Source organism: Petromyzon marinus, chromosome 6 (genome assembly GCF_048934315.1).
Source record: "Petromyzon marinus isolate PM22_M1 ecotype Great Lakes invasive population chromosome 6, UKy_Petmar_22M1.pri1.0, whole genome shotgun sequence".
Lineage (NCBI taxonomy): Eukaryota > Metazoa > Chordata > Hyperoartia > Petromyzontiformes > Petromyzontidae > Petromyzon > Petromyzon marinus.
Genome location: NC_133672.1, coordinates 14,600,846 through 14,624,221, shown reverse-complemented (window position 1 = coordinate 14,624,221; position 23,376 = coordinate 14,600,846). Strand labels below are relative to the sequence as shown.

Here is a 23,376-nt window from a genome sequence, read left to right as displayed (position 1 = left end):
ACGGTGTGATACACTACTGATAGGGTGCATCGTGGAGGTCACGTGTCCACCGTGCATCAGCTGTGGACTTCGTCAGAGCAGAGCAGTTCTTCACTAATTTTCATAGGAGGGGCCACTTTCGCCGATACGACATCAGTGCGAGGGCCGTCACACATTTGCAACCATTGGGTTTGTGACAGCACGATGGATGGAGGGGGGTGTTTTCACACGTGTAGTCGGGGACCGCACGTCAGGGCCGTACTAAGGCCAGCAGGGGTCACCAGTGGCCCCTGCGGGCCTTGCAATAAAGAATGGAGTAGAAAGCGTTTGCGAAGTGTGGTGGCATCGATGGTTTTGGCCCTGTTGACATCTTTAAATGAAAGTGAATGGTGGGCTCTTTACAAAGGTCTTCATTAAGCTGAAGATCGGTGATTAAAATCTTCACCTTCGTACAAATGCTACCACCGGGTCAGCCCAACTCCACAGCTATCAACCTGTGGTTCCCCCGCCCCCACACCCGCATGTGCAGTGGCCATGCTACCACAGGTAAAATTCAAGAGCAACCCGGCAATTCGTCAAATGCTTGGTAAAAAAAACGTCAACTTGTTTTGGCACCCAATCAGTATTTACTGGCTATCTGTGAATCAGCCGTTTCCAACCTGGGCGCCTCTCTTACCCCAGAACGGAACGAGGAAACATTTATAGGCAACGAAAAACATAGCTTAGACTACAGGTATTAGAATTATGCAATTTTTCCACGCAAGATTTACTTTTTCGTGGAGCTTAATATATGGTGTCATATAAAACATCTGAATTAAAAAAGGTTCTACGAGCCAAAGCTGTATAATACAATTCCAATATGCCAGAGCACTCAAAAACTTGGCTTTGTAGAAGTTGTTCAGGCTATACAGACAGGGCAGCAATGGCCAGGACAGGTTGTGCTACAGACCGGCTTGTCAATCCATTGTAATTTCAGGGCGTGCTTCATTTCACGTAGAATTGCAGCCATTTCGCAGCAATGAAATGACTGTTTTCCTCATGCTTCCTATAACTTTGGTGAGCTATGAATAAAATAAAGAGCCCTTGGTGCAAGATATTCCAGCAAGTGCTTTACACTTCAAAGGGTAAAAATTGCAAAATTAATGGCCCTGTCCCTTAACCACATTGAATGAGAATGTCGCTCCCCTGCAGCAATATTACGGGATGCAGCATAACAGAACACAAATCAAAACCATCATATCAAGACAGCAAATAAAGGAAAAGCACACATTTTTTACTGTTCAGGTATAATTCATTCCCAGTGCTACAGGTGTCACCACTCAAGCCAAACAATACAGATCACCACCAATGCCTCCAAGTTACCTGTGATCAAAAAACTTGCTCAATAATGAGGAAAAGTTTGAAAAAATTTACAAGAGCACAAATGTTAGTTGCTGCATCAGTGTACAAGGTAACGCAATTTTAACAAATACAGCAGTGAGTGAGAAATGCAGGACTGTCGAGGTCTGAAGGACCTGGTCCCAAAACAAGCAGTGTACTTTGTGGTGTTTTTTCAAGTCCCGCAAACAGTATGTTTACAAACACATAGATGACATTTAGCAACTGATGAATTGCTCAAGTTTATGTATGATATAACTTACAACTGCAAGTGCTATATTTCCTTCTTGCTTAAACAAAAATCTATTTTGCTGCATGAATACAAATGTCTGCAAATGCAAGCTTGGACATAATAAGATCTTGAAGCATTAAAGTCACGTAAGGCAAGAACCCACTTCAAGACTTGGCTTAATATAGACTGGCAAAATATTGACAAAGAGACTGTACAGGATTAAAATTTAACTTTAAAACTAAAAGGCATGTTTTTCATTTACAACTTAAGGGATTACGTGTTAATTTATTTCTGAAATTTCCTTGTGCGTTTAAAACATTTTGACTAAAATGTAGCAGCATAATAGCAAAATGTCCACATCTCTGTAGCCAGTATTATTTAGGCACACTGCAAATGCAGCCACGATTGAAATCACAACGTTGACATCGTATTAACATCACTGTACAGCAACAAATGCAAAAACCCAAGCGTTAAACTCTTCAATGCTCTGTCAACACCTGTAAATGTGAAGACGTGCAGTCGCATGCATTGCTGGCCAACCCGACCACCATTCGCTGCACCGTGGCTGCACCGCGTGTCCCAGCTACAACCAGCTGCACGGAACAGCTTGCAGCGCCACCTCCTCAGAACAGACGGATCATCGACTCCCTCGCCTTCCCCACGCCGATCCATTTAACTGCACAACACAACATCACAAACAGCAATCAGCACACCGCGATGGCAGCCTACTGCCATTACGTGGCACGTGGATCACACATTTTATTTCTCATTTAGTGACGGTGGAGATCTAAAGGTGAGGTCATGTTTGCAGTGACTTGCAGCCCACGTTGTGTAAATCCATTTTGCATTCAGATTAATAATTTTTAGCCTTGCACAATGTACACTGTGAACCTGGTTTGAAATTGCCTTATGTGAATAACGGTTACAGGGATTTTTAACTACCAGTTTAATGCACGTTAAACAATCATCAGCGGGAGTCAAACTTTTGATGCCACACAAACCAAACAATGAGTGTAATTGTGCGTACATACCCACATGAGCAGCCTCATGTGGCATGTAGTTCCCCATGTACACCACTCACTGACCACATGCCAATTACCGCACAAGTGGAAAAGAAAATCGTTACGTGGTTGAATTAAGCCTGTAATACGAGCAATAAATGCAATGCTAATCGTTTGCGGGTAAAATGTGGCCTAAGACAATGCCAGAGGGACGATGCGGTAGCGGGCGGAGGGCTCACTGGGCACGCCGAGCTGGTTCTCGATGAAGCGCACGTAGCTCTGCGCGGCCGCCGGGAGCTCCTCGAAGGTGCGTGCGTCCGCTGTAGATGTGTTCCAGCCCGGCAGCGTCTTGTACTCCACCTCCACCTTGTTTAACACCTCCTGGTTGGCTGCTCGGACACGGCCGTGTTTACAATGAGTCAAGAGCTCGTACTGCACTCGAAGAAGGCAGCGGTCAGAATCTGTGATATTTTTGTCCAACAGGCAGTGTCAGCGGCAGAATTTACTTACCAGGGAAATAAGGAATGGGTTTATCGTCAATTTTGTACGAGATGCCCACTTTAATTTCGCTGAAAACATCCAGGATATCCAGCTTGGTCAGAGCCAGCCTGGTAGGAAAGAGTAGTGTAGGCCATGCAAGTGTTACACACCACCTCAAGCCGATCAGCTGAAAGAAATATTAAACATTTCACTGAAATGACACAATTACAAAGGTTAATAGGCAGCTAATAACTAATTCATGAATCACATTGTATTGCATAAACAATAAACAAAATAATATTCAATCTCAAATTTCATTAAGCATCATAACTTCAACTATTGTATGATTTCCGTCTGCCCATCTTTTCTCAGCCCCACCCTCCACCGCCACCCCCCCCCCCCGTTCCATAGACTTTGGCTTGGCTGCTGCTGCATGGTAGCATTGCTCAGACAACACAAGTGAGGCCTCGGGTCACGCTCGGGCGCATTCCTTACGCGGTAAAGCCGTTGATCATGTGGGCATAGCGCAGGAGCACCAGGTCCAGCCAGCCGCAGCGTCGCTTTCTACCCGTTGTCACGCCAACCTCCCGGCCGCGCGTCTGCAGCAACTCGCCCACATCCTGCGAGCCCAGCACAAACAGAAACGATGAAAAGCAGCAACCCAACCTTGACTCTAAGTCCCTTCCCTTTCATAATGCAGGCAACTTATATCAGCAACTTCTCCATGTACATTTTTTTATTGACTTTCTGTTGCGGGGGCAGCCGGATGGTTCAGCGCAGCTGGTGTTACATCAGATCACTGAACCTTTCCAATGTATTTGTGTAAAACGTATAGCTGAAGGGTACGTTTGCTTATTCTTGCATGCATATACTACATTTACATTACGATGACAATGTCTTTACTTTTTAATGTGCCGAGGTTATTCTTGCAAGGGTATCTTTTTCTGCGCCAAGAAATATTGTACTGCACATTCTTTGCTTCCATACAAGGTTGCCCCCTGCAAAGGACTATTGCCTCATTGGGCTTTCATTTATAAAGCTCATATGTATGTAATGTGTTCACATGCTTAAACTCTTGTAAATGTATACATTTTAAAGGCATTTCGTTTAATGAACCCAGTGTCCCGTTGTGACTCGAAAATAACCAGATGCAAACGACTCGGGAGGTGGCAGGAGACGGGAGCGGCGTTGCCAGAATGAGTGGGAAGCGCTCACATTTGTCTGCTCGGTGGGGAATGCGCCAACGCCGACGCGGGTGGTGTAAGCCTTCACCACACCATAGACCTCGCCCACGTTCTGGGGCGGCACGCCGAGCCCCGTGAGCACGCCACCGACTGTGCAGTTGGATGATGTCACGAAGGGGTACGTGCCTGTAACGTCCGTGGGAATGGAACACAGGGTTCAACAAGGAAAACGCTTTTATTTCTTATTTCACCACTGAAACCACGACAATGGGAAGCGCATACCTCAAAATCAGTGTAGGATTGTAAAAAAAAATAGTACGGACTACATAATTTAAGTGAGGCTACTAAGGGTCGGACTGGGCAACCGTAACATTGCATGATTAGACCGTCCTGGAATTAAGACGTTACACACCATGCACCACTTAAATCAGCTGCCAGCAGACTGAAGTTAAGTTAAACCAAGTGCGAAGCAGTGCAATTCCTGGGCTAGCTAACCCGGTTTCCCAGTGGCCTAGTTTCACCCTGATGGTACTACAGCACTTGTCTTAACACCAATAATTGTCTAAATATAATGAGACTCAGGTTTGTGTTGAGAATTCAGAGGCAACCAACATTGTGGTACAAAAGCAGTATATAAACATCACTGGAATTCGGCATAGCCTTTGACAGTGGTGTAAATGAACTTGCATATAAATACCTTGCTGATGATTGTCAAAATGAACATGCACAACCATCATTGTTTTTTTCATCATCAACACCTCAAGACTGTCCACCAGACTTCAGATATTGATGGTACTCTTTCATGAAGTCATGCAACCGGATGGAATAAGATTGCTTTCTGACGCAGTTGTATATTACATTATAAAAAGCTTTGCGAGTTGGTCATTTTATATTTTAAAACGTATACTAAAGTTTAAATGCACAAAGGCATCATAACCTCTGTGAACATGTTGATAAGTGTGTGTAATACATTTAAAGTTGTTTTAATTTTTTTTTATATCCGTGGCTCGCATTTAAGTAAAGCGATGCATGCAGGCCTCTTATAATGCACTGTGCTGTTAACCGAGCATTGTTTGGCTCATATTGTCTGGAGAAAAACTTTATAATGCAGCCATCTTTACCGGCATCATTAAGCTATGTGGTCCTTTATGAAAATCTCCGGTTGGTTTCACATTCAAGAGAACCCACGACACCCATAAAATTCCTAATTTCTAACAGCCTGCTAGAGCACATGCATATAAACAGTCCGTCGAAGGGAGGTGTGATGCAAATGCCATTGTAAAATGGCCCATAATGTTCACTCCAAGTGGTAATTTTCTGTTCCATGTACCGCAGAACTTCCGAACTTGCTGTTGTGGAAAGCTCTTCAAGTTTAGTTCGCTAAAGGGTGCCTGCTGCTCTGACCAGCTCATAAATTGTATTCACTTATACACAGCTACAAACTTACATTTATCTGAAACCTAAATGCCTGAATTGTAATTCCCTTTGTCCAAAGGTCTTAAGGGCGATGTGAAAACAGTGCATCTCTCTTTATCTGCAGTTAACAATGTTGCGTTAAGCTTAAATATACCGTAATGGTTTTTTTTTTATATTTGATGGCCTAATGCCTTTTAAAAGTTCATGGCTTGTTTTGGCCAGATGTGGATGTTCCAGCAGGGGCCAGAATCCGAGTGAAACCCTAGAAGCTGGAAGGGTCAGAAACATGTTCCCTGCCAATCAGTCGTGTGCCCTCCTAATCCACTCCCACGGACACTTTGCCTAATGTTAGCACACCATCGTGCAAAACAACGCCTCGCTGCTGCTACTGCAGCAGCTCTTGACCGATTCACAACGCTCCGCCGCTCAAGCATAAGGTTACAGCAGTGGCTAGGATTGCATCCCACCGAGAACTGCCCTGCTAAAACATTTAATCTTCTGAGCTTCAACCCACCACAGCACTCCCTGCAGTTTCCTGGCTGTAACACAGACTCATAGGCACTCAGCAGCTGCTGAGACAGTGACAGCTCAAACAGGAGTGTGGTGATTTACAACGCTGCCAGTAAAATGTCATGACTGTACAGAACAAGACACCGCCTTCTAATGTGCTCTCTTACGTACGTGTGCCTCACTTTCATCACTAACCTGGGAAAACTGAGATGCACACCAGTAAGGTGCAAATATATTGCAAGCTGGAATTATGAGCATCAAGGAACATTTTTTCCCTATCTCCGAAGAACAAAAGAACCCAAAAAAATGTACAATTGAAAAATATAGCATTATAAACTACAGCAAAACACTCTGAAATTAATACTGAACCTGTGACATAATGTGCAATAGCCCAAGTCATAATTTAAACATATAGACCATTACTTCTGAGAACCTGGGTTCGAATCCAGGCGTCCCATTGTGACTAAACCATTTCTGAAGTAGTAAGTGGATAGTCTCCTAATGAACCAGATCTTAAAGGTGGCTCAGTGGTTTCTGCTTTGGTGGACCATTCTCCAAGACAGAGAGCTCACAGCTCTATGAGGGATCCGAATGGATCTTTTGCCTCATGACATTACACCAATAGCGCTATTGGGATCAACTTTGGGAAAAAAAAATATGCAATCTATTTAACCTGGTTAAGTAAACTGCAGTAATTATGGAAATGTTTTTGTAAGCTGTGGAGATGCAGCTGAAGAGCTACGGAGGGGAATTCCGCCTCCGAAGTCCCATTCCCATACCAAAGTCAATGTCGAGAAGGGCAGCATTGGCGCCCTCCACCAGGATCTTCTTGGGCTCTCCGTGCAGTGCTTCATACATAAAGTACACCCCATCTTTCACCATGGGCCGGATGCGGTCCGCATACACCTGTGCATGGAAACAATTAGCAACTGTGCCGGTAATATATGTATAGCCCTTTTTTGTTTGAAACATGTGTTTAAGAGTATTTGGCTGCAATAAATGCCCACGTGATAAGCCACTTCATTGAGCAACCATTTGAGGCCAAAGTGGCTTCTGAAAAAGAGCTATATAGCTCAGTGGGCCTTACCTGGGGGGAAAAAAACCCTTTAGTTTTATAGTCTACCCCCACTGATGTGCAAGGCACTGTCTATGCTGCGTAGGCCATATGGGTTATTTGACCATATTTCACCAAGCTGGTCAGTGCGAGTTGAATGCAGGGACCACATACATGGGAGCATTTAAGTACAGTACGACAATGTATTGTTCTGCTCTGCTATCCACCACACAGCCTCACAGCCTATTATATCTGTTTTACCCATGGTGGTCACCCATCCAAACATTATCCAGGCTGAGCTTCTGAGATCAGATGAGATCAGGCACATTGCAGGAAATTTGGACAGCCGGGATAACAAAAATGAGGACTTAAAATGTCATGCTTCAATTGTGAAGTGTTCTTTTCATAAGGAATACAATTTGCATCATGGCTTAGCCTTTTATATTGGCTCACTGTTCCTGCACATCACTGAATTTGTTCTTAAACAAGAGAATGTCCACATCATCTTCTGCCATAATCAGCCTTTTGTGGAACAGCAAATTTTCATTTTGAAGGACATTTTGTACCAACCACATGCAAATATATATATCAGTGAGGTTAAACATACTGCTTCACCACGATTTAGAATTCCACAATAATCCCCCAAACAATGAATTAATGGGAAACTGCTAAGCACACCTTGAGCTTCTTCAGCTGGTCCTCTGTGTCTATTTGCAGAGAAGGGTACATTGTCTGGTAGTGCCGTGCCAGGCCCTTAAACCTATACAGCAAATACATAATTAATAGTAACAGCGAAGCACAAAGCAATCAGTAAAAACTGGAAACTTACTTAATTTGATCACTTAAAAATATATTTTCAAGAAATTAGTCTTTGAACAAAACACAATGGAACCGAAAAACTTGATTCACACATCAGGGCCATTGTTCCACCACTGTGGAGCGGGCCGTTAATGAAGAACTCACCGTTCAGAAAAATAAGTAAAATCTGCCAGAAGATCACAGATGCGGAGGCCGCTGCGGGAAGCCTTGGCCGAGTACACTGGCCCAATGCCTTTTTTGGTGGTGCCCAGGCTGGGAGCAGGGAGCCAAAGCTGGTATTAATTTACAGCACCACAAGCACAGGCACACAACAGGCTATAATGATCACAGCAGAGCCACACATTTTATCAACCGCAACCACTCTAAAATGTAGCAAAGTACAAGCTCATAACGAAACGTTACCACTTTTTTTTGCTAGATATGATAAAGGCTTAATCAAATTATTGAGAAATGGTGTGCACACTCACTTTGAAAACTTATTTTTTCAACACAATGGTATCAATGAGTGTAGTTATTTCAAAAGTTATACACCATTAGCCTCAGATTAGTGTGGTACCACTTATAAAAAATATTTAATTAAACTATTTCACTCCTGGTTAAAGAATATAATTGTAATGAACTTACGCCACCTAGTGGAAAGTATATGTAGAGCAGTCTGATTCATGAAACTGAACTGCACATAAGTCAGCATGGGCAATTGAGTGCACGATACAAAGAAATATGATAGAGAATTTTGACTGTTATTCTCATTATTCAAGATCCTTTTAGTGAAATTGTCCCTATGCACAAATAAGCCATAAAAAAGGTCTGCTAGTTCGCCGATCCCATAGGTGGAATGTTTACAACATACGGTGGGAGAAAGAAGTTTAAACATACGGGCCAAGTTGCTCCATATTACAAATTATAAGAGGCTAGAAAGCAATAACCATGTTATCAAAGAAACTCACAATCACCAATAACACTGCCTTAAAGAGTAAAAATATACAATAGGTGATGTTTAATGAAATGGTCCTATTTAATAGCACACAAACCGCATTGCCTGAAACGTTGCTTATTACATTATTTGGGTCTTTTGGCAAAGCCACGTAGATAGAATATGAATTCCTGCAGTCACGAAAGCTTTATGTTGCTTATTGTTTCACAAAAAAAAAAATTCCTTTTAAGGCAGTGTGATTGACTTGTTATTTGTGATTATGCACCACTGCCAAATAACGTTTTCTTAACCTTATCAGTATTGCAGATAGTTTTTTTATAGATTTATGCAAATAATAGCTGTGGCTACTATTTCATGAAGCGTAGGAAACAATATTTCAGCAGCTGATGATTACGTGCTTTGCGTCAGTGAATATGCAAAAATAAAATTGGATCTTTTTATTCCGTTTCAAACCAAACATTGCACGACTTTGTTCGCCAATTTTCTCTACCACCAAATCTCACTTTTTTCCAGCCTCCGATTGGCGTTGTACTTCCTGTAGGCCATCCACATCCTGGTGAAAATCAAACACTGTCAAAACAAGAACGAACAGCGCAAGGCGTCACATTCATGGTTATCTAATAGCTTTTTAAACGCACAGGTGTGCATTGCATGTACTAAACCTTTATCCAGACCACGAGTTAAATATAAATTAATGCGTTGCCATTTTGTCATTTAGACCACCAACTCAAAGACTTTAGAAAACATGGCCATCTAAACAGACGGGTTTCGTCCTCATTGGGACTCATCAGTACAGTACTCGCATAAATGTTCGCTGCTGCCATATATATGTCTCTGGGAAACCCCATAAATGGAAGGACCATATAAGCACTTGCAATAAATAGAAATCTGTAAATTATGAGATAACTCATCACAATAGAAAAATTTATGCAGGCGGGAGACTTGTTAAAATGGGTTTTCTCGTCATTTAAAATCTGAATGTGACGTTTCTTGGAAAAGTATTCACGTCAATCTGCAGGTCATCGTTATCATGAACGCTGCGAAAGTTAAAATGCAATGAAATGTGCAACTACAGGATATGCATATGTAAATATCCCTACTTACCAATGTGGGCCCTGTCCGAAATGACAAGCCTTTTATCCCAGTCTTTGAGACCTGATCAGAGAGAAAGTAAGAACACAATAAACAATTATGAGAGCAATATTCACTGATATTCACTTCATTCTGGTGAATACCCATCAACGCTTGCACTTTACCTTTTTTCTCATTTTTCTCTGCCTCTTCAAACAAGCCAGGGAGATGGATGACAACACCGTTTCCTGAATAAATGGAAAATAAAAAAGCTGTTTGATAGTGTTGCACACTTAGCTTTCCTTTCACAAAAAAGCTTTAAAACAAATGCAAGGCGTACTTGACATCCACAGAGAAGAATTTCATAACATCCACAAGACACCCCATATAGATGAAAGTGGATAATGATTATGACATGTGAAACTGTGGAGATAAAGCATCCAAAGGTCAATACCTTTCAAAGTGTCATGAGATAATTTGTTACTGCAGATTGGCCAGTCCCTCTTAATTTTCCTGCCACTCCCCTCCTGACAGCTGGTAATTCTACACCACATCAAGTGCAAAGGCTGGTTGTGTTTCAAAATATAACATACACGTGATACAATCCTTTGGCAGCCAAGGGAAGGCAGACACATGTTACTACAGCAATAATGGCTTTGAAATCTACTTTTCCAAAACAAACCATAATATACATGCTTTTCCATTGTATCGCACTTGTCGACATATTTCGTATATACTGAATGCACACAAAGGCCAATGCAAATATGTTTAAAAGGCCACAATTAGCGCATAGGGTTATTTCATATACACTCCTGGATTTGTTATCAGGTCAAAGCAAGCATTGGGTCAGGCTCACCTCCATGGCCAGTGCCGAGCCACTGGTGGAAATTACACATTCATATGGCCTTTGTTAGTCTACAAAGGATGACCATTATTTCTTGTTAGATCCATTTCACGTGATAATTTACTATTACTGCCGATTTTGTTGTCAATATGCTCGAGTAGAAGCAGTAACCAAGAAAATCATGTTGCCATGCCGTTTGTTTGGTTACCATGCTCTCCACCACACAGGACTGTACTTCCTTTAAAGTAAATAACACACTTGTTTCAGAGGCAATGACTTTGCAAAATACACATTTCTTTGGGGGTCTATTGTTCATGGTAATGAAATCCTCATTGATTTATATAAATTCACTTAACTTTAACAAAATATGTACTGTGATGAGCCCCCACCTATGTAGGAGATGGCATTCTTGTTGATGATGCCACTGGGCAACAAGTGGAAGTCGTACTCCACCGAGTCCACGACGACTGTGTGCCCCGCATTGTTTCCTCCCTGCACGCAGCACAGTGAGGTTTGGGTACGGTCACATGTAAATGTCTCACAAGTTCAAAGTCAGCAGCAGTGTGGCACCGCATAACAGTTGAGTATGGTATACAGTACTGTATGTCCACGTTTACGGTCGACAAAAGCGCTCGGATTTGTTTACAAATGTATAATAAAAAATATATAGCATTTTACATTTTCTATTGGCCCGAAAACATTTACTACTATGAGCCAAGAATGTCTGTGTGTCCCGTGCATGACGTCACTCCACGTCCGCCAGCGCCCCTCATTAATAACCATGAACAGGTGACGTCCTCCACATGGATCCCCCCCCCTCATTAATAATCATGAGCAGGTGATGTCACTCCACATCAAACAGCCCCCGACAATGCCCACTGCGTGGCGGCGGCGTGTGTAGCAGCGCGAGTTGTTTTGCGTGAGTGTAAACTGTGCGTGAATATGTGAAAATGTGAGTGAGAATGAGCTGTGTGTGAGCTGCGTGTGTGAGTGAGCCGTGTGTGTGAGTGAGCCGTGTGTGAGTGAGCCGTTTGTGTGAGTGAGCCGTTTGTGTGAGTGAGCTGTTTGTGTGAGTGAGCCGTGTGAGAGTGGTCGTGACGAGAGGGACTTCTGCGTTCGTGTGTGTGATGGAGTGGTGATGTGCACTCTGTAGGTGTGCGATAGTGTGTGTGATAGTGTGGTGATGCGCATTCATGTGTGTACCTGGCGCAGCCTGTGTGAGGCCTGGTTGGTCGCACACGTGGTGCAGCCTGAGTGAGGCCTAGTTGATCGTGCACCTGGTGCGGCCTGGGTAGGGCCTGGTTGGTCGTGCACATGACTGCCTGAGTGAGGCCTAGCTGATCATGCACCTGGCGCAGCCTGAGTGAGGCCTAGGTAGTACTGCACATGACACAGCCGAGTGAGGCCGAGTATATCGTGCAACTGGCGCAGCCTGAGTGAGGCCTGGTTAATCGTGCACCTGGCGCAGCCTGAGTGAGGCCTAGTTAATAGTACACGTGGCGCAGCCTGAGTGAGGCCTAGTTAATCGTGCACGTGGCACGGCCTGAGTGAGGTTTAGGTAGTACTGCACATGACACAGCCTGAGTGAGGCCGAGTAAATCGTGCACCTGGCGCAGCCTGAGTGAGGCCTGGCTGATCGTGCACCTGGCGCAGCCTGAGTGAGGCCTAGTAAATCGTGTACGTGGCGCAGCCTGAGTGAGGCCTAGTTAATAGTGCACATGACACAGCCTGAGTGAGGCCGAGTAAATTGTGCACCTGGCGCAGCCTGAGTGAGGCCTAGTTAATAGTGCACGTGGCGCAGCCTTAGTGAGGCCTGGTTAATCGTGCACCTGGCGCAACCTGAGTGAGGCCTAGTTAATAGTGCACGTGGCGCAGCCCGAGTGAAGCTTAGGTAGTACTGCACATGACACAGCCTGAGTGAGGCCGTGTAAATCGTGCACCTGGCGCAGCCTGAGTGAGGCCTGGCTGAACGTGCACCTGGCGCAGCCTGAGTGAGGCCTAGTAAATCGTGCACGTGGCGCAGCCCGAGTGAGGCCTAGCTAATCGTGCACCTGGCGCAGCCTGAGTGAGGCCTAGTTAATCATACACGTGGTGCAGCCTGAGGCCTAATCGCGCACATGGCGCAGCCTGAGTGAGGCCTAGTAAATTGTGCGCGTGACACTGCCTGATTGAGGCCTAGAAAATCGTGCACCTGGTGCAGCCTGAGTGAGGCCTAGTTAATCATACACGTGGTGCAGCCTGAGGCCTAATCGCGCACATGGCGCAGCCTGAGTGAGGCCTAGTAAATTGTGCGCGTGACACTGCCCGAGTGAGGCCTAGAAAATCGTGCACCTGGCGCAGCCTGAGTGAGGCCTAGTAAATCATGCACAAGGCGCAGCCTGAGTGAGGCATAGTTGGTCATACACGTGGCGCGGCCTGAGTGAGGCCTGGTTGTGCACATGACACTGCCTGGGTGAGGCCTGGCGGATCGTGCACCTGGCGCAGCCTGAGAGAGGCCTGGTTAATCATGCACAAGGCGCAGCCCGAGAGAGGCCTGGTTAATCATGCACAAGGCGCAGCCCGAGTGAGGCCTGGTTGACAGTGCACCTGGCGCAGCCTGAGTGAGACCTAGTAAATCGTGCACCTGGCGCAGCCTGAGGGAGGCCTGGTTGATCACGCCCATGGCGCAGCCTGAGTGAGGCCTAGTTAATAGTGCGACAGACCACAATCTGTGTTCCTGCCAAGGCGGCATTGCCACGGACCCCAAGCTGTGTTCCTGCCAAGGCAACATTGCCGTGGACCCCAACCTGTGTTCTTGCCAAGGCAACATTGCCACGGACTCCAAGCTATGTTCCTGCCAAGGCAACATTGCCACGGACTCCAAGCTGTGTTCCTGCCAAGGCAACATTGCCATGGACCCCAAGCTGTGTTCCTGCCAAGGCAACATTGCCATGGACCCCAAGCTGTGTTCCTGCCAAAGCAACATTGCGACGGACCCTAAGCTATGTTCCTGGAAAACTTCACGGAGATCGTCAAGACGGCCAAGGGTCGTGAATGAAGAGTCCCCTGTGTGGACTTCAGTGGGGCCGTCTGGTCGGGCGGCAGAGACACAAGAGGCCAAGAAACGACATTCCAGTCGTGGGCTGAGCTCAAGGAGGGCTAGCTCGAGCACCATCCTGCGGCGGGGAAAGGAGGTGGTGCAAGTGGTTCAGCCGAGCCCACAACAGCCAAAAATCTGCTGTCCCTGTCTGGGGGGGCGTTGTTCAACCCGAGCACATGGGCGAGAAGCCGTGCATGTGTGACGAGTGCGGTAAGACGTTTTCTCGCGCTCGGCCTACAAGTATATATTTTTATTTTCTGCTCATGTGTTAATCTGTGTTTACCCCGGATATTTTAGAGATGGCAATTATCCGGCTGTGTATTATACTGCTGTCCCTCCCGGCCATATCTAGTGCCACACTCAACTCTACAAACAGCTACCCTCGTTACTTTACGTCCATACTTGTTGCTCGATTTGCCACTACACCTGCCAATGAAACAGCTCATAGACACTTCTACACTCCATCATTGTATCCTTTTAAACCCTATCTTTGTCCCATTACTTCACCAGCACTGCTTCCAAACTTCATTCTGCTCTTAAAAATAACACCATCTGCGAGCTACTACTATTTGTCCAAGGTTCGCCGCTCTTCATCCTTTCACAGAAAATACTTGTGCAAACTATTAATTCTACTTTTCTTATTTCTGGGTGGTATTGAGCTTCATCCTGGCCCAAATGAAAAGAACTTGTATAATTCTGTAGATTTTTTTGGCAGGAAAGGTGTTGGTGTTCTACATGTCAACATCAGAGGGCTTGTCATTAAATCAAGTCAACTAAAACTAGAAGTGGCAAATCTTGACCCGGACATTTTTTGCCTAACAGAAACATTTCTCACTCCTGCCGTCAATGACTTGCAGATTGCGATTGACAACTACAACCTTTTAGGCTTGACCGAGGATCTAAAGGAGGTGGAATTGCCATCTATGTTCGTAATACTATTGCATGTTCACTAGCTCACTCGTTTAAAAAATGTTGCTTTGAAGGTCTGGCTCTCAAAATAACTCCCAAATAATCAACAGATATTGGTAGTGTGGTGCTATCGACCGCCTAGTGGGAAGGATGTTGAAGCTGCATCTCAACTGAGAGAGCTTTTTGGGGGCCTCCCTAAAGGTGAAATAGTTTTAGTGGGTGATCTAAATTGGAATTGGCTAAACCCGCCGGCCGTGGCCACAAATTTTGCAGATGAATTTAATCTGTTTCAATTAATTAATGTCCCCACAAGACTCAACCTAAAAAATCCGGGATAGTCAGCTCTGCTTGACGTCCTATTGACAAATGCCCCTCACAATTTCACATTGTCTGGTGTTCTGGGTAATAACCTAGTGATCACTCCATTTTTGGGGTGAGATCATCAGCCAGACCCAAAGCCCCCCCTAAATTGGTTGAGAAGCACTCTATGAGACACTTCGGCACTCAGGCATTTACTAATGATGTGCTTCACTCGGATATTGACAAGGTCTGTGATATCCCCAACCTGAATACGGTTTGGGAGACCTTCAGGTACACGTTTCTTCAAATTCTTAACAAACTTGCTCCGTTGGTTAGATTTAAAATTAAAGCCAACCGCCTACCATGGCTTGATCCGTTGATTACAAAGCTCATGAAAACTAGGGACAAGGCTTGGGCAGGTGCTCAGAAAAGTAATTTGGTCAATGACTGGCTAGAATACAGGATTTTAAGGAATAGATGCGTCAAAAAAATACGCATGCAAAAAATGCCTACTTTTCCTCCACTCTCCTGGAATCACATGGAAATGCCAGGATTTTCTGGAAAACAATCAAATGTATTGAAAAGGCATCCAAAACAGACAATCTGCCCGTTGAGCTTAACCAAAATGGGGAATAGTTTTCAGATCCCAAAAAAATAGTTGACAATTTTAACCTTCATTTTTCTGAAGCTGGTAATCATTTTGATAATGTATTGGGAGTCACCCCTGCTCATGCAAATTCCTACACCCCTGTCCAAACATTAAACAAATTTAGTTTCCAGCCAATCCACGAAAGTAATGTTCTGAAACAGCTGTCCTACCTCAAAGGGTCCTCCTCTTCCGGAGCAGATAGTATTCCCGTCTTTGCTCTATTAACTGTTGGTCACCTAATATACAAACCTATAGCCCATATTTTCAACCTGTCCATCAAAGAAGCATCAGTTCCTCTAGAATGGAAACATTACTATGTCCGTCCGCTTCACAAAGGGGGCCCTAAAGATGATCCAGATAACTACCAACCTATCTCAATGTTGTCCCCGTTGATGAAAATTTTTGAAAAATTATTGACCTACCAAATTAGCAGTTTCCTGTCCACCAACAATCTGCTACATCTAAAACAATCTGGGTTCCGAAAAAAAATACAGCACCACATCTGCTGCATTAGACTCTCTGATTCACATTTACAGTAGCCTTGATAATAAGCAGTACTGTGCCTGTCTTTTTCTACACCTGTCCAAAGATTTTTATACAGTAGACCACAACACCCTGCTTAGTAAACTAAGTTGCCTCGGTTTTTCCAAAAACACAGTAAATTGGTTTAAAAATTACCTCTTTTCTCGCACCCAAACTGTATTCACAGATGGTTGGAGGTCAAACAGTGTTAAGATAACAAAAGGGGTTCCACAGGGTTCCATCCTCGGCCCCCTTTTGTTCTCTCTTTATGTCAAAGACTTGGGCACTGATCTGGATTATTCCAGGGTAAATCTTTTTGCAGATGACATGATACTGATTACTGCTGGCCACTCTCCGGATGACGTGATTGCTAAGCTACAGGGTGATTTCAACAAACTACAACATCAGCTAGTTGCTCTTAAACTAGTCTTAAATACCTCCAAAACCAAGGTGCTATGCTTCTCACCAGGACTAAAGCAGGAAGTTACTTTTCCCCAATTACATTCCTTAAATAATCATCAAATAGAGCAAGTCAAGATCTATAAGTATCTTCGGGTCATCCTGGATTCAAAACTGAATTTTGAAGATCACATTACTTATATTGGTAAAAAGACAAAAATAAAAATTAGTTTTCTGTATGGACACAAGCACTGCTTCCCCCCAATGTTCCGTTTGGAATTGATAAAAGCTACCATACTGCCTCTACTTGACTACTGTGACATCGTATATATATCAGCCCCAAGTACTGTACTGAAGAAGCTTGATTCCATCTATCACTCGGCCTTAAGATTTACATTGAACTGCCCCTATAGGACTCACCACTGTGATCTATACATTGGGTCAAACTTAACATCTCTTAATGTTCGACGGCTTGTGCATCAGATCTTATTTATTCATGATGTACTTACAAAAAAATCCGCAGACACCTGCTGGATCGCCTCTCTGTTTCAAAGAACAAATTTGACCTCAGGTCTTCGCTCATTTACCAGCTTCACATTCCCTATTGCCGTACAAAAACTGGAGGAAGGGCCTTTGCCAATGATGCCCCCAGGGTCTGGAATGCTATTGCCAATAAACTGCAACTTGAATCGTTACCAATGAGATCTTCTCTCAAAACTGCTCTAGAGGAGTTGTACACCCCTAGCTGCCACTGCTATTCATTGGAGTAAAATAAAATAAAATGTTTCGCTCCGGATGACGCTGCAAAGTATTATCTGTATTTTGATTTAGCGTGCTGATCTTAAAGGTGCATTGAAAAATTTGATACTCCGACTGATGCTTCTGTTGTTGTGGAGTAACTCATGCAGCCAGCTATGGCTCTAGGATTTAGTGTTACATGTTATTTATGTAGTTTATTGTAAAAATTCGGTCACAGTCCCTGTGATCACTGTTACGTTGCAATTATGGCTTTATTTTTTGGTGATTTGAAAAGTTTTTTGGTTTGGATATGTTTGTGTTGTTGTACTACGGAGTTAGACTGATGGCCTTAATCTAAGTTTTCTTGTGGTTGTTGTTGTTTGACTTGCATCCCACTGGGATTTTTTGCACACAGCGTTGGTGTACCGTGCTTTTTTCAGGAATATTTAGCTGTTTTTTGTCATGGATTTTCTGTTTGCACAGTCACATAGTCACTTTAAGATGTTTTTCTTGTTCGTGTTTTTTTGTTGTGGTTGCACCCGTTTCAAGAGCCGAATGGCTCACAGGGATATACCAAAATAAATAAACTGAAAAAAACTGAAAAAAAAACTCATTAATAATCATGAAGAGGTGCCGTCATCCAAATGGACACCCCCCCCAACCCGCCATTAATATTAATTAGCGGCTGAAGTCATTCCACATGGAGGGGCAAGGCGCCTCCTCCCCCCTCCTCAGCGTCAACCCTCACGACAAAGGCAGAACCCTCACGTCACGTGACCTCCGTAACGCTATTGAGACATAGAAATAAAAAGGACGTCATGAAGAACAATTTATTATAACCTTTAAATGAAATAAGTCTGTGTCACCGCGGCCTTACAAATTGCACATAAATTGATGCAATGAATATCACGTCGCGGTCTGCTTTTTGCTTGCAAGTTTCAGATTTACTGCACGCATTTATGGTCAGCCAGGGGTAGAAATCATTGTAGATTCATTGGGAAACCTGCCGATTAGCACGTATGGCTATGAACGGTTCGAAAGACGTTCAACGTACATATATGCCAGACTGCTTTCATACGGACACTTTTTATATTCTATTAAGACAATTATTTAGAAACCATGAACGTAAATATTTTTCAAAATTATATTTAAAAAAACATATATGGAGCTATTTTTGTTTTATAGTGCATGATTTAACATTGTTTATTGTTTGGATAGATGTTCTTTGTTTAATTTATGCATTTGCTACTTTTGTACCTGAATAAATCTGAGTCTTCTATGAAAAATAATTTATCTTAATGGGCTCTTTATAACATGCTCAGCCATGCTCTATCCATTTGTTGATGAAAGTCTCAACTCATCATCACTGTCTCTCATGATATTAAGAATCCACCAATCTAGTTACTGCATGAGCTGATCTCACTCCATCTCTGCTGTGGTCATCCACCTGGCACGTTCTCTCCTTTGGTTGCCACTGCCACTAGTCTCGACCAAACGGTTAGCACAGTTGGCTCAGTAAGGTGCGAAAGAAGTAAAAAATGCATACATGTTCTAGTGATGTGCCTTGCCCAAGCCCACTTACGTTTAATAGGATGTCTCTAATTTGCATTTGTTCTCTCGTTTAAAGTGTCCATCTGCCTCAATGTAATGTGAAGCATGTATCTCTCTACGTTAATTTGAGCAGCATTAGGCTATTGTTTATTTTTCTTTGTTAGTGTCAATGTTTCCGACCCATGTCAGAGTAGGTGATATGCACCTGTTGAAAATTTACTCAGTGTTTTCTGCAACTAATGTTCAACTCTTGAGGAGCAAGAACCATTTGTAGCTCATTTAATCATAATGATTTAGTTAGCAACACATTTACAAAGGCTAGGATGTTTTTACAACACTGCTTTAAAATGTGTAAAAGCACTATTTTTAATTCTTAAAATGGGACCTAAAAGTTTTCTAAACCCACCCAGGGGTTTAAGCACAACAATAGAACATATGTAAAGTGCACTTTCGTGTTTGTAAAACGTGTGAAGATAAGCCGTGATATTTAGTTAGTAAAAAAAAACACAGGTACAACATTTTACAACTGTCATTGCTTCAAAGATTATTACAAGAGGCAAGGCTGTTTAGGCCTCGGTGACTCGTATTTGCAGCAATGGTTTATCAACAACCTAAAAATACCACGTAAATATGAAACTCCTTATGGGAAGCAACTCAAGCAATTCCGTAAAACGTTTTGTCTTTTACAAATGCACGTACATACACAACCATTTTTCCCGTTTCAACTGGAAGAAATGCCTGTCAGCATGTCGTACGCATCTGGAGGCAATAGCATGATGGCACCTGAGAAAGGTACTCTATGTAGTTGTTTATGGGTCTTATCAGCCGTTAAAAGTTGCAAGAGCTAGCCAACTTGGTCAGCGGTGATTGGACACTGGTCCAAAGGGCGCGTGGTGCAACCTGATATCTTGGTCCCTGCGGGTTGTTCAGACACGGCCACGACTTTGGCCTTTTCAGATTTTGGGTTCTTAAGAGTATCAGGTGGCGTTAAAATAAGGCCCACGCCCGATCAGACTGGCTCTCACTTGCTTTTTTGAACCAGAGTTCAGTCACATCTGAATGACTGGTTTCCTGCCATGACTGAAATACAGAAAATGGGCGAGTTGCGACCAAATTTCCTGAGGACTCTTCTTAAAAACAATTATTTAGATTCTACAAGATTTATCGGCATACGACGTAACTATTTTCATTGTTCTAAGTATACAATGAGGGGATAAAAAGACATGTTTCACGGCACTTGAATTTAACGCGTGACATTTAACGTGGCTTGGCATTTAATGGGAAGAACATGATTGCGTGTCAGGACAAAACGTCAATGCGCTCTCGGCTGTCGCATGACCAAAGTGTTTCATGAAATGTGGCAGGGTTGCATATAACCTATCCACCACACCTTGTACCTATGACTGCGTTGCAGTGAATCTGGATGTATTACTGTAATAACCAAGGGAACACGTACTACACATACAGCATTTGATTAACCACGTCCGAATTAATTCAATGCAACTCAAACGGTGTTTGCCGACACTCTACCCGAGTATGACGCAGTGAAAGTGAACGCTTTACTGCAAGTTTTATGGCGTTAACACTTTCACATATACCATTTCGAGAAGATACATTTTGCATGCATGTGCTAATTACAGTTTCCTGCAATAATGCACTGAATGTAAAACTGTAGAGCCAAATGTCTTCGGGATAGCTAATCATAAACCCAATGGAGTAAGCATCGCTATAAACGCGCAAAGATATTAACGTTTGCGGTTAAGGTGATGGACCTATGCGTAGAAACATGAAGGTTATCGGGTGATGACCCAGTAATGGTTCACCCGTGATAAACGTGCATAGGCCTTCATGTTAACCGGATATACCGCCCACGGAGAGAATGTTCTAGAAAACGTGCTTAACCCGTAGCAAGGCGTAAGAAATTAACCGCGACAACCTAGCACTGCTCTCAACGCACACTCGCGGATCACACGATTACCCGGCGCTAACCCCCCACGGGCAGGGAGGGAATGTTAACCCGGGCAGACGAGAGATGCGGGATAACCTAGCCACTGACCCCGGGTGGTGTGAAAGGGGCCTCGCTCGCGTGGTGTGGAGGTCACATCGACCCCAGCGCCGGCGAACTCCGCTCTCGGAGGCTCCTAAAAATAAACCCCGAACGAACCCAGGCCGCGTCTGGGGGCCCCTACAACGGAGCTCACAGCCCCGCCGAGAGGTATCGGTGCCGACGAGAGAGGGGGTGAGGGGTGGGGGGAGGCACGGGACTGAGAAGACGACGAGGAGGCCGCGGCGGCGGTAATTGAGGGTCCTCGAGGCGCGGCCTAGGCTACGGGCGAGCGTGAAGCGAGCGACTCTTTTAAAACAGCGAGCAAAAAAAACCAAGCAACTCGGCAAACTGTATCGCGCTCGACGCGCACAATCTAAAGGTCGAGGCAAATTAACAAAACAAAAAATAAAGAAAAATAAACCCGCTCGCGAGACGTCACGCGCCGATGAGCGCGGACGCCTCAAATGTGAGAGGTGAACCCAAACCCAAGTCACCGCTCTCGCCCCGCTCGGTAAGTTAGCTCATATGTTCATAGGCATTTAAAGTGTCTAGCTTTGCCGAGGTGACGAGAGAGAGAGGGGGGGGGAGGTGGGGGAGGGAACAAAAAAAACTCACTTGACAGCGGCACACGAGGTCGGCCGTCGTGGCCAGCATGTCCACCACCTTGCCCTTGCCCTCATCGCCCCACTGCGCGCCCAACACCACCGTGATCTTGTTGCCCAGGCTGGGACGGGGCCGCTTCGTCGCCGGAGAGTCGGTGGCCTGCTCGCCATTAAGCCGATTTTCCGTGGTTGAGGCCATCGCTGAGGTAAAATGCGCGCTTCAAGTCGTTGTCGTGGTCGTCACCGCCGCTGCCTTCCCGTGTCCTGTTCCTTCCTCCCTCCGCACCGCTCCCGTCAGTCTCCTCAGCCCGGCGTCGCGTTGCTATTTTGGCGCCAACGTGGGTCGATGGTGCGCCCCTACGTCACCGCGCAACGGGGACGTGGGGCGGTGGCTTGACGTCATCGCGTCGCGTAGCGTACGTCACGACGCAGAAGGCGCGCATCGGGGCTGGAGTGGGGGGGAGTGAATCAGAATCTGAATATTGTATTTATACTGGAGGAATTCGATGAGCTGTAAAGCTATTTTTTCACACATGTCAGTGAGACTGGGCCCACCCCGTAATATAAATGCATACCTGTCAACCCCCTTATCAGTGCTCTACCTTATTACAGACAAATGCAGACCTTTTTGGTCAACCCGTGCCCTTATAAATCTCAACGTTAATCCTACAAAATCCCATCACAAGGGAGAAACACAAACAAATAGAACTCTTTTTGTTGTTGCCCGTATTGAAACGGCTGTGCGCCGTACGGACCTGAAAAACTCACTTTCCCTGTACAAGAATACGGGTAACCCGTATGGGTTGACACGGTGTGTAAATGCATGTGGCGCCAAACAAAGCAAAGGAACACCCCCCCTCCCTCTCTATTTAAAGCCTCGACACAGAGGCATTGGGTCTCTGTGTATCTATGTTGTGTGTCTCCCTCTCTGTGTTGTTTCTCTCTGCTTGTGCGTCTGTCTGTGTGTCTGTGTGTCTCCGTGTCTGTGTTTTGTCTCTCTCTCAAATTTAGTTCTACCCGATGACGGTTGCTTGTGTTGCAATCGAAACGTCGTACTCCATTATTTAATGTATTTTCTTTCTACGTGACTTTACCGAAAGAAACAAAGAGTAATTCCTGCAGTCACGAAAGCTTCAAATCAAGTTGTTTCAAAGGAACAGTGATAAAAGTTCTTATGAGAATAAAGCACGCAAGTTGTTAATTGAAAACACAAAAAATGTTCATGATTAATTCTGCGGGGTTACTTAACGAAAATGTGGCCAAACAAAAGATACAAATTGCCCAAATCTCATGCAACTTTTCAGTTCATCTCTCTCCTATGCATTTAATCCCACACATGCGCAATTGCTAAAAAGACCTTGCGCCATCGACACATCTGAACAGTTTCTCACGTGCATTATATGATGTTTAAATTATAGCCTCTGAATGGTGATGGTGAGCACTAAGAAACGAGTTGAATGTACATTTGTAAGATTCATCTGAAGAAAACATGTACACCACACTGTACTTGTATATTTTGTCTGAACACAACCATAATTTACCTATCCCCAAACACGCTGGATCACAAAGTTCCGGACAATATTTTGTGTCACCTGAGGTTGTGGACTACAAGAGTCGCCCATCCACATTCCACTTAAATAGACTCGTTTGATATGTGCATGTTGGGTCGGCTGTTAATG

The 23,376-nt window shown here is 44.3% G+C and overlaps 1 protein-coding gene across 1 annotated transcript; it reads right to left on the bottom strand.

Annotated features, from left to right (window-relative positions):
* Positions 1 to 1,231: 1,231 nt before the first annotated feature.
* ADSS2 (adenylosuccinate synthase 2) lies at positions 1,232 to 22,093 on the bottom strand. The gene is made up of 13 exons (XM_032948550.2): positions 21,711 to 22,093; positions 11,291 to 11,393; positions 10,243 to 10,305; positions 10,091 to 10,141; positions 9,490 to 9,556; positions 8,197 to 8,304; positions 7,912 to 7,993; positions 6,959 to 7,085; positions 4,285 to 4,439; positions 3,565 to 3,689; positions 3,100 to 3,197; positions 2,829 to 2,978; positions 1,232 to 2,264 (listed from the first exon to the last, which is right to left on the bottom strand). Exons 1-13 carry the CDS (start codon positions 21,894 to 21,896, stop codon positions 2,212 to 2,214), a joined length of 1,368 nt encoding a protein of 455 aa, XP_032804441.2. The 5' UTR covers positions 21,897 to 22,093; the 3' UTR covers positions 1,232 to 2,211.
* Between the last annotated feature and the right edge of the window lie 1,283 nt (positions 22,094 to 23,376).